The sequence below is a fragment of the Aethalodelphis obliquidens genome, unplaced genomic scaffold (assembly GCF_003676395.1).
Source record: "Aethalodelphis obliquidens isolate GAN/ISIS:26980383/991018 unplaced genomic scaffold, ASM367639v1 scaffold15, whole genome shotgun sequence".
Classification (NCBI taxonomy): Eukaryota; Metazoa; Chordata; class Mammalia; order Artiodactyla; family Delphinidae; genus Aethalodelphis; species Aethalodelphis obliquidens.
Window position 1 is genome coordinate 11,491,975 of NW_020837959.1, and position 12,019 is coordinate 11,503,993.

Consider the following 12,019-nt stretch of genomic DNA (forward strand, 5'->3'; position numbering starts at 1 on the left):
AGTTGGATATTCCTGGCTTCCTCTCCTGAAAGATGGAAGGGTGGTGACTAGCGAGCAGCACATCCCTGTCTCAGCCAATCTCCCATCCGGCTACCTTGGCTACCAGGAGCTTGGGATGGGCAGGGTACAGTACTTTAAGATTGGTTGATCGCAGTTCCTTCAGAAAGCATTAAAGATCAGCTAAAACAACAGTAACACACAAAAGCATGCAGTATTTTTGCCAGTCCCACATTTTGGTTTTAGTTATTCATTTTCAAGTAAACTTAGGCCACTGGAAGGCAGTGCTGTTAACAGTTATCACAATCTGGAATTACAGTTTGGGCATTTTGTAAGCCCTGAACTAGCAGTACTTCAGCAGGGAAATGGAAACTTGGAGATACTGTATGAGATGGAAGTTTGTCTCTGAAAACTAGCCGTGCTCAAATAAAGATAGGTTCTTAGAGTCATGCAAATGGTTAGGAATTGTCTTCCAACTTATTGTAAGTCTAGTAAGCAAATCTCTCACCCATATGGTAGTCCACTCTGATACATTTCTGATTCATTAGAGCTTGAATTTTCTCAGATTTCTCCAATTGGTTTGTTGGTTTTATATTCTTCTTAGCCATCTTAAATATTATAGACTTCAGTTTTATAACATGCTTAGTTAAGATCTGTTCTGTTTCATTGTGAATGGCTTTTTATATCTCTCTGCATTTAAATAGTGCCAGATTTGGGCCCATGTTATGAACAAATAGTTAAAATATTCCAAAATAAGGGTAAATCATATAACATTCAGTTATTATTCCTAGTCTGAACATGAGAAAAATAGAGGTTTCAGAAATAAAACTAAACACAAACAGATGATGGACCCTTTGCCTGTGCCAGGAATACTTACTATCCTATTTACTTTATCTGGTACCTTATGCCATGACTTTCGGAACCCTGAACTCAAGTTTGGTTAAGTCATTGGTAGTATTGGGAGTCTTTCCCTCTCAAATGGACAGTAATTCATACAGCTGCAAGTACACAGAAAAGGTAGCTTAGAATATCAGGAAGTAGGCAGAAACTAGTACTGGTTACATTCCTGCTGTGAGCCAGGCCTACATATCAAGTTACTGAGGCTGTCTGGCCTTCAGCACCTCATCAGTACCTTCACTGAAGATGATGTTTGAAGCTAATGTCACTAATCTGTTGGGGTGTTTCTTCCCTCCATATGTTTTCAGCATTATGGTCCAGAAATTAAATGGGTAGATGGAAGCAAGCCACTGCTGAAAGTTTCAACTCACCTGGTTTCCACAGTGTATACTCAGGTAAGCGCTGTTCCATTAGAATTAGCAGTCATTGCTTTGTGAATGAGTTTGTGTGATTTTTTTGGCAAAATAAAATCCTAATTGATATATTACATAGATATGTTTTCACTCTATAAGTCCTTTTTTGAAGAAAGAAAGTGTATATAAGGTGCTCTCATGTAATGATATAAATGAATAGTACAAGTAACATTTCTCAACAGTTTTCCTCTTTTGTTGGAGGATCTTTGAAATCTTTTTTTAAATTTATTTTTATCTCTTTGATGCTTTCATTTTTATATGATATTTTATAGTCTAAATAAAACATACATGCTGCAAGAAGCAAATACTTCTGTTTCCACAGCAGATATGCTAATAGGCTTTCATTTTCTTGTCTTCTTTTATCTCCCCAGGATCAGCACTTCCATAATTTTTTCCAGTACTGTCAGAAAACCGAATCCGGAGCCCAAGCCTTAGGGAGCGAACTTGTAAAATACCTGAAGGTATCACATAGCTTTCTTAGTAACCCCTTTTTAATGAGTGTACAGTAGGTTGGGTTTTTTTATTTGGTGGTGAGTGAGGCTGCTCTTAGCTAGATGCCCTCACAGTGATGGCATCTATATGGTTTTAGATAGTGGGAAGAAGTGGACTCGGAAATAATACCACTGTGATGTTCATTCCAGCCCCACATATCCTTTTCTCAGGCTGGACCTAAAACACATTATTCCGCATAGAAAACCACCCACTTAGAGGCCCTCCCTGTGAGTGCTCACTGGGTGCAGAGCACAGTCACAGGCACATAAAAAGCAGTGACTTTAGTCCCACTGTTAAGTAACTTCTTATTCATTGTAGGGGACAACATAAACTTGGTGAATGCATGCTAGGTGGGCAAAAAACCCAGAAATGATGCACATAACCAACTCCAGCTTTGGGCAGGCTGGGGGGCTCCTGGAGTCATGGCTCAGGGAGAGCAGGAGGGTTGGTCTAGGGGAGTTTCACCCAGAACGTGATTCTAGGGGAGCATTTTGAAAAAGGGCAATCTAAGCATGGGGACAAAATAGAAGAAATGTGAGAAGTGGAATTCGTTTTGATTTAAGCAAGGAAAATGGAGTGGGGATTCTGAAATCACTGCTCCAGGTCCCCTTTCAGCTATATCATAAGAGCCATGTGACTTGAATAAGAGCCTTTTATTCATTCTCTATTGCTGCTGTAACAAATTACAAAAAAATAGTGGCTTAAAACAACACAAATTTGTTTTCTTACACTTCCTGTAGGTCAGAGATCTGACACGGGTCTCACTGGGCTAAAACCAGGGTGTTATTAACAGGGCTGAGTTCCTTTCTGGAACTCTAGGGGTGAATCTATTTCCTGTCCTTTTCCAGCTCCTAAAGGCTGCACTCATTCCTTGGCTTGTGGCCCCTTCCTCCATCTCAAAGCCAACAATGTTGCATCTCTGAGCATTCTTCCCCCCACTCTCCTGCCTCCCTCTTCCGCTTTTAAGGATGCTTGTGATTACTTCAGGCCCACCTGGATAATCCAGCAGAGTCCCCTGTCTCAAGGCCAGCTAATCTGATTAGCAGCCTTAATTCCCCTTTGCCATGTAACACATTCACAGGTTCTGGGGTTTAGGACGTGGACATCTTTGCCCATTAGTCTGCCTGCCACTGTCTCCATTTGTTTAATTTCTTCCATCCTTATTTGGAACTAAGTGGAAACTTCTTGGGGTTGGTTTACTTTTAAAAAGGTAACACGAACTTTGCCATTCCATGTCTGTAGAGCCTGCATGCGATGGAAGGTCACGTGATGATCGCCTTCTTGCCCACCATCCTAAACCAGCTATTCCGTGTCCTCACCCGAGCAACCCAGGAGGAAGTCGCCGTCAACGTGACACGGTGAGAGAGGCAGAGAGAGGTGGATACTCTTCTTCCCTTTCAGTCTGTCCGCATCTGGAGCACAGTCATACGTATCTGGGATGCGAGTATGTGTTGAACATTATAGTTAAGAAATTTCTTTTGATACCATATGCGGGGACCCCATCTGATTCCTTGTTTCCTCGTTTCCTGTGGTGCCAATAGCACCGTCATTGTTCTACTACTACTGTGATAATAATGAAATGTTTCCATTTTCACATTACTGTTCATTGCTTTATTCATTCCTGTGATGTGTAGGGTCATTATTCATGTGGTTGCCCAGTGCCATGAGGAAGGATTGGAGAGCCACTTGAGGTCATATGTTAAGGTATGTAAATGAAACTGCCCCGGTCATTTAAATCTGTGGCTCTCCAATTTTCCTTCTGAGGACTTACTTTTTTTAATCTAGTCATTTGGGGATGTATTTGGGATGAAACTTAACACCTCTGCTTTATCTTCTATGCCTATAGCTGGTGCTTGCACCTGAACGCGGGGAAGTCCAGAGAGGGGCAGCCATTCCTTTATTTACTTAATTTCATTCTTTCAGCTACGTTTCGTCCTTTTATGGGTTTTGCAAATAATGTGACCCAAATGACATAGAAATTGAAAGATGGGAAGGTTAGCTGTGGCCACCATCAAATTAGAAGACTATGAAGGAAAGTAAGAGGTGCCGTTAGGATAAACATCAACAAGTTTGTCATTTACATACGATATTTCGTGAACGTGGTGGCCTTTACTGTTCTCAAAAGTTACACGTGTTCTGTTTAACCTTCGACACCTCTGTGAATTATAGTTATGTATTAGTTTAAAAAGTAAAATTGGGGTGCTTTAGGGAATCAGTTCCTGAGTGTCATGCGACACATTGCTTAAAGCCCTTGGGAGGTGGAGTCCTGGGCTGGAGGAACCACCAGCTGAGTCAGGTGATTCACATGTTTTGATGGGCTCCCTGAAGACACCCTGGGCTCCCTCTTCCTGTCACATGACAACCACCCTTCCCACCTTCCGTTTCCACACCTCCTCTCCCACCCATGCAGTTGTATCTCAGTCCCAGATCTCCATCCTTTGGAGCCTCTCCAGCTTTCAGCCCAACTTGGAGAACCAGTGCATTAAAATATCTTTCCCTTTTCTTCAAAGTATGCTTATAAGGCTGAGCCATATATTGCTTCCGAATACAAGACGGTGCATGAAGAGCTGACCAAATCCATGACCACAATTCTCAAGCCTTCCGCCGATTTCCTCACCAGCAACAAACTACTTAAGGTATGTCAGGAGGGCCAGTGTGGCTCTGTGGTATTGAAACAAGAAAATTCAGACTTCATGGCCTGATCGATTTCACCCTCTGTGTGCTTTTGGAGACAATCACCACCTCCTAAAAGGGGGTAACAGAGTTAGTTCTTCAGTACCAGCTTCGCTGCTTGTACTTGTGCTCCTAACAGAGCTGCAAGGTATTACTGTGTTCAAAGTTTCACAGTCATTATATTCAAACCGTTGGAGGACACTGAGTTAGAGACTATAAAGGCAAGTGTCCACGGGTGGGACCCAACCGAGAGGAAAGGCCAGTGTGAATGAGCTGGCACCTCTGGTTGGCTGTGCCGTGCTGAGTGTCTGCTGAGTGTACGGCATTGTTTACTGTTGGACACGTGGAAGCGGGTGCATCTGCCTTGCACCTCTGCTCTGACAGCCATTCGCCAAGAGGCTCAGCTATGTTTTCAGGTCACACTTGTTTCACATCAGTGACATTGTCAGCCTAAGGGAGTAAATGTCTCACCTTCTGATTTGTTGTTTTCCTTACTGGATTCTTTTGTTTCTTTCAGTATTCATGGTTTTTCTTTGAAGTTTTGATCAAATCCATGGCTCAGCATTTGATAGAGAACTCCAAAGTTAAGGTATGTCACTTCCTCTCAGGGCTTACCTGGCAGTTCTTACGGGAAATTCTCTTTCATTGTGTTTGTAGCTAACACTTATTATTGCTTTCTATGTTCCAGTCACAGTACTGTTCTAGGGGCTTTCCAAGTAGTAAGTCATTTTGGCTGTATAACAACCCTATGGGGGAAGTACTAGTCTTATAGTTTTATAGATGAAGAAGGTGAGACCAGAGCGCTTGAGTTAACTACCCAGGATCACCCTGCAATGAATTGAGGGAGCCAGGCTTTGGGCCAGTCTGGCTCCAGAGCCCACACTCGTGGAGCTCTGTGTTATTAAATCCAGAGAAAAATAAGTCTTTTCCTTTGACTAGCTTAGAAATCTTCACATCTGTTGAAAAGGGAGTAGCAGTTTAAGCGTTCATTTCAAATGTAACTACCCAGTGTTTGTTAAGTGTCTTGAACATTGTAGAGATTTCTCAGCAACTTAGATGGGAAAGTCTGGTATAATCACACATCCTCTATGGCCAATTAGTGGACTCTGAGACAACTCCGTCTCCCCTGACGCATCCTCCCCATGGTGCCTGGGTGTGTGTGACACTCTGGGTCCCCGTGCTGTCCCCTGGTTCCCACTGGTCTCTGCCATGAGATGAACAGACTCTGGCCTGATGCCCCCGCTGGCTGGCTGAGGTTCAGTGTAGATAAATGTTTATGGAATTCCAACGCAGTAAACCCAGGTGGCTGTGCGCAGAATTGCTTCTGAGACTCTCGGAGTCCTGGAGTTGCTGTATGACTGGATTCTTACTGTGTCATAGCTGTACAGAAGCAGGGTGTTGGTGACTGTGGCCGGGAGCAGCAGGCGCTCATGCGGGGAGCAGGAGTCCTGGGGCCCAGCAGCCTCCTCAATGCACGTGGGAAGGAGGGCGGAGCCCCAGGGAGGGAGGCTCAAGATCTAGGTCCCCTGGACAAGGGATCTGGATGGAGAGGAAGCTTGGGGAAAGGCTAGTGGATTTTTTCAGGTGGAAGGCTGGTGGTTCAGAACCTAAAGCTGTGCTTTTCTTCTAGTAGAGCTGGAGCCTGCTCAGGAGGTTTCCTTTCTTTTCTTTTTTCTTTTAAATCCAATTTTAGTGCACAGGGAGATGCCAGATGGAGGTGGGCCCTGCCTTCCACAGAGTAGCGCACTATCTAAATCTTGCCAGCACAGCCTGCCAAGGGAAAAATCTAGCAGATTGTCTACTTGGCAGTATGCAGCTAAACAGGCATGCACACACACACACATCATGTTATTTTGCCTTTCTGTTAAAAATGCCCTATACAGGACAGGCTCTAGGCCTGTCGTCGTCTGCTGGGGCTGCCATCGCAAGTACTATACACCGGGGGACTTAAACAACAGAAGTTTATTTCCTTGTGATTCTGGAGGCTAGATGTCTTGAGATCAAGGTGTCTGTAGGGTTGGTTTCTCAGGAGGCCTCTCTCCTTGGCTTGTGGGTGGCCTTCTTCTCCCTGTGTCCTCGCATGGTCTTCCCTCTGTGTGTGTCTGTGTCCTAATCTCTTCTTAATCCTACTGGTTTAAGGCTCATCTTGATGACCTCATTTTAACTTAATTTCCTCTTTGAAGACCCTATCTCCAAATGCACTTACATTCTGAGGTAGGGTTTGGCTATCTCCAAATGCACTTACATTCTTCAATATACAAATTTTGGGGGGAGGTTGGGAACAGGGACACAATTCAGTTCATAACTGAACTACTGGATTTTTCATCATTTTTGTCTTTAAATAAATGGGATCACTTCAGAGAGATTAGTAAACCTGATTATATTTTTAAAAAGAACTGACGTGTTCAGGAAGTATTCATTGAGCCCTTATTATATGACAGGCTCAGAGGTTACACGGTTAAATGTAGTATGATTTGTGCCCTCATGGAGTTCATGTGGGAAAGCGTGCAGTTAGACCACGGGAGCCATGTTCAAGGAGGTAAGGAACACTTTTGAAACATTCCTGAGAAGTATATTTATTTATTTGTTTATTTTTATTTTTTTATACAGCAGGTTCTTTAGTTATCTGTTTTATACATATTAGTGTATACATGTCAATCCCAATCTCCCAGTTCATCCCACCACCACCACCTGCCCCCCAGCGTTGCCCCCTTGGTGTCCATGTTTGTTCTCTACATCTGTGTCTCTATTTCTGCCTTGAAAACCGGTTCATCTGTACCATTTTTCTAGATTCCACATATATGTGTTAATATACGATATTTGTTTTTCTCTTTCTAACTTAATTCACTCTGTATGACAGTATCTAGGTCCATCCACATCTCTATAAATGACCCATTTTGTTCCTTTTTATACCTGACTAATATTCCATTGTATATATATACCACATCTTCTTTATCCATTCCTTTGTCGATAGGCACTTAGGTTGCTTCCATGACCTGGCTATTGTAAATAGTGCTTCAGTGAACATTGGGGTGCATGTGTCTTTTTGAATTATGGTTTTCTCTGGGTATATGCCCAGTAGTGGGATTGCTCGGTCATATGGTAATTCTATTTTTAGTTTTTTAAGGAACCTCCATACTGTTCTCCATAGTGGCTGTATCAATTTACATTTCCACCAACAGTGCAGGAGGGTTCCCTTTTCTCCACACCCTCTCCACCATTTATTCTTTGCAGATTTTCTGATGATGCCCATTCTAACTGGTGTGAGGTGATACCTCATTGTAGTTTTGATTTGCATTTCTCTAATAATTAGCGATGTTGAGCAGCTTTTCATGTGCTTCTTGGCCATCTGTATGTCTTCTTTGGAGAAATGTCTACTTAGGTCTTCTGCCCATTTTTGCATTGGGTTGTTTGTTTTTTTAATATTGAGCTGCATGAGCTGTTTATATATTTTGGAAATTAATCCTTTATCTATTGATTCAGTTGCAAATATTTTCTCCCATTCTGAGAGTTGTCTTTTCATCTTATTTATAGTTTCCTTTGCTTTGCAAAAGCTTTTAAATTTCATTAGGTCCCATTTGTTTATTTTTCTTTTTGTTTTCATTACTCTAGGGGGTGGGTCAGAAAAGATCTTGCTGTGATTTATGTCAAAGAGTGTTCTTCCTGTGTTTTCCTCTGAGAGTTTTGTAGTGTCAGGTCTTACATTTAGGTCTTTAATCCATTTTCAGTTTATTTTTGTGTATGGTGTTAGGGGGTATTCTAATTTCATTCTTTTACATGTAGCTGTCCAGTTTTCCCAGCACCACTTATTGAAGAGACTGTCTTTTCTCCATTGTATATCCTTGCCTCCTTTGTCATAGATTAGTTGACCATAGGGGCATGGGTTTATCTCTGGGCTTTCTATCCTGTTCCTTTGATCTATATTTCTGTTTTTCTGCCAGTACCATATTGTCTTGATTACTGTAGCTTTGTAGTGTAGTCTGAAGTCAGAGAGTCTGATTCCTCCAACGCTGTTTTTTTCCCTCAAGATTGCTTTGGCTATTTGGGGTCTTTTGTGTCTCCATACAACTTTTAAGATTTTTTGTTCTAGTTCTGTAAAAAATGCCATTGGTAATTTGATAGGGATTGCATTGAATTTGTATATTGCTTTGGGCAATATTGATTCTTCCAATCCAAGAGCATGGTATATCTCTCCATCTGTTTGTGACATCTTTGATTTCTTTCATCAGTGTCTTTTAGTTTTCTGAGCACAGGTCTTTCACCTCCTTAGGAAGATTTATTCCTAGGTGTTTTATTCTTTTTGTTGCAATGGTGAATGGGATTGTTTTCTTAATTTCTCTTTCTGAACTTTCTTTATTAGTGTATAGGAATGCAGAGATTTCTGTACATTAATTTGGTATCCTGCAACTTTACCAAATTCATTGATTAGCTCTAGTAGTTTTCTGGTGGCATCTTTAGGATTCTCTATGTATAGTATCATGTCATCTGCAAACAGTGACAGTTTTACTTCCTCTTTTCCAATTTGAATTCCTTTTATTTCTTTTTCTTCTCTGATTGCCGTGGGTAGGACTTCCAAAACTATGTTGAATAATAGTGGCAAGAGTGAACATCCTTGTCTTATTGCTGATCTTAGAGGAAATGCATTCGGTTTTTCCCCATTGAGAGTGATGTTGGCTGTGGGTTTGTTGTATATGGCCTTTTAGGTAGGTTCTCTCTATGCCCACTTTCTGGAGAGTTTTTATCATAAATGGGTGTTGAATTTTGTCAAAAGCTTTTTCTGCATCTGTTGAAATGATCATATGGTTTTTATTCTTCACTTTGTTAATATGGTATATCACATTGATTGATTTGCATATATTGAAGAATCCTTGCATCGCTGGGATAAATCCCACTTGATCATGGTGTATGATCCTTTTAATGTGTTGTTGGATTCTGTTTGCTAGTATTTTGTTGAGGATTTTTGCATCTATATTCATCAGTGATATTGGTTTGTAATTTTCTTTATTTGTAGTATCTCTGTCTGGTTTTGGTATTAGGGTGATGGTGGCCTTGTAGAATGAGTTTGGGAGTGTTCCCTCCTCTACAATTTTTTGGAAGAGTTTGAGGATAGGTGTTAGCTCCTCTCTAAATGTTTGATAGAATTCACCTGTGAAGCCATCTGGTCCTGACTCTTGTTTATTTGAAGATTTTTAATCACAGTTTCAATTTCATTACTTGTGTTTGGTCTTTCATATTTTCTATTTCTTCCTGGTTCAGTCTTGGAAGGTTATACCTTTTTAAGAATTTGTCCATTTCTTCTAGGTTGTCCATTTTATTGGCATATATTTGCTTGTAGTAATCTCTCATGATCCTTTGTATTTCTGCAGTGTCAGTTGTTACTTCTCCTTTTTCATTTCTAATTCTGTTGATTTGAATCTTTTCCCTTTTTTTATTGATGAGTCTGGCTAATAGTTTGTCAATTTTATTTATCTTCTCAAAGAACCAGCTTTTAGTTTTATTGATCTCTGATATCGTTTCCTTCATTTCTTTCTCATTTATTTCTGCTTTGGTCTTTATGGTTTCTTTGCTTCTACTTTGGGTTTTGTTTGTTCTTCTTTCTCTAGTTCCCTTAGGTGTAAGGTTAGATTGTTTATTTGAGATGTTTCTTGTTTCTTGAGGTAGGATTGTATTGCTATGAACTTACAACTGCTTTTGCTGCATCCCATAGGTTTTGGATCATCATCTTTTCATTGTCATTTGTCTCTAGGTATTTTTTGATTTCCTCTTTGATTTCTTCAGTGATCTCTTGATTATTTAGTAACCTATTGTTTAGCCTCCAAGTGTTTGTGTTTTTTACGTTTTTTCCCCTGTAATTTCTGATCTCATAGTGTTGTGGTCGGTAAGGGTGCTTGATATGATTTTAATTTTCTTAAATTAACTGAGGCTTGATTTGTGACCCAAGATATGATCTATCCTGGAGAATGTTCTGTGTGCACTTGAGAAGAAAGTGCAATCTGCTGTTTTTGGATGGAATGTCCTATAAATATCAATTAAATCTATCTGGTCTATTGTGTCATTTAAAGCTTGTGTATTCTTTATTAATTTTTTGTCTGGATGATCTGTCCATTGGTGTAAGTGAGGTGTTAAAATCCCCCACTCTTACTGTGTTACTGTCGATTTCCTCTTTTATAGCTGTTAGCATTTGCCTTATGTATTGAGTGCTCCTGTGTTGGGTGCATATATATTTATAATTATTATATCTTCTTCTTGGATTGATCCTTCGATCATTATTAGGTCGTGTCCTTCCTTGTCTCTTATAACATTTCTTTATTTTAAAGTCTATTTTGTCTGATAGAAGAATTGCTACTCCAGCTTTCTTTTGATTTCCATTAGCATAGAATATCTTTTTCCATCCCCTCACTTTCAGTCTGTATGTGTCCCTAGGTCTGAAGTGGGTCTCTTGGTAGACAGCATATATATGGGCCTTGTTTTTGTATCAGTTCAGTCAGTCTATGTCTTTTGGTTGGAGCATTTAATCCATTTACATTTAAGGTAATTATCAATATGCATGTTCCTGTTACCATTTTCTTAATTGTTTTGGGTTTGTTTTCGTAGGTCTTTTCCTTCTCTTGTGTTTCCTGCCTAGAGAAGTTCCTTTAGCATTTGTTGTAAAGCTGGTTTAGTGGTGCTGAATTCTCTCAGCTTTTGCTTGTCTATAAAGCTTTTGATTTCTCTGTCAAATCTGAATGAGATCCTTGCTGGGTAAAGTAATCTTGGTTGTAGGTCCTTCCCTTTCATTGCTTTAAATATATCGTGCCATTCCCTTCTGGCTTGTAGAATTTCTGCTGAGAAATCAGCTGTTAACCTTATGGGAGTTCACTTGTATGTTATTTGTCATTTTTCCCTGCTGCTTTTTTTTTTTTTTTTTGCAGTACGCGGGCCTCTCACAGTTGCGGCCTCTCCCACTGTGGAGCACAGGCTCCGGACACGCAGGCCCAGCGGCCATAGCTTATGGGCCCAGCCACTCCACAGCATGTGGGATCCTCCCGGAGCAGGGCACGAACCTGTGTCCCCTGCATCAGCAGGCGGACTCTCAACCACTGCACCACCAGGGAAGCCCTTCCCTGCTGCTTTTAATAATTTTTCTTTGTCTTTAATTCTTGTCAGTTTGATTACTGTGCGTCTCAGCGTGTTTCTCCTTGGGTGTATTCTGCCTGGGACTCTCTGCACTTCCTGGACTTGGGTGGCTATTTCCTTTCCCATGTTAGGGAAGTTTTTGACTATAATCTCTTCAAATATTTTCTCAGGTCCTTTCTCTTTCTCTTCTCCTTCTGGGACCCCTATAATGCAAATGTTGTTGAGTTTAATGTTGTCCCAGAGGTCTCTTAGGCTGGCTTCATTTCTTTTTATTCTTTTTTCTTTATTCTGTTCCATTGCAGTGAATTCCACCCTTCTGTCTTCCAGGTCACTTATGTGTTCTTCTGCCTCAGTTATTCTGCTATTGATTCCTTCCAGTGTGTTTTTCATTTCAGTTATTGTATTAATCATCTCTGTTTGTTTGTTTTTTA

At 40.7% G+C, this 12,019-nt stretch overlaps 1 protein-coding gene across 29 annotated transcripts in view; it reads left to right on the forward strand.

Annotated features, from left to right (window-relative positions):
• Nucleotides 1–12,019, forward strand: part of DOCK9 (dedicator of cytokinesis 9) — a 379,834-nt gene that overhangs the window by 287,226 nt on the left and 80,589 nt on the right. For all 29 annotated transcript variants that reach the window (XR_003434662.1, XR_003434663.1, XR_003434660.1 and 26 more), the window contains 7 exons: nucleotides 3–124; nucleotides 1,203–1,289; nucleotides 1,679–1,768; nucleotides 3,042–3,157; nucleotides 3,434–3,503; nucleotides 4,310–4,435; nucleotides 4,990–5,061. Coding sequence is in view for 25 of the 29 variants with exons in the window: in XM_027115927.1 (XP_026971728.1) it covers nucleotides 3–124; nucleotides 1,203–1,289; nucleotides 1,679–1,768; nucleotides 3,042–3,157; nucleotides 3,434–3,503; nucleotides 4,310–4,435; nucleotides 4,990–5,061 (683 nt within the window). In the remaining 4 variants the exon portion in view is untranslated. The remainder of the gene's footprint in view (nucleotides 1–2; nucleotides 125–1,202; nucleotides 1,290–1,678; nucleotides 1,769–3,041; nucleotides 3,158–3,433; nucleotides 3,504–4,309; nucleotides 4,436–4,989; nucleotides 5,062–12,019) is intronic.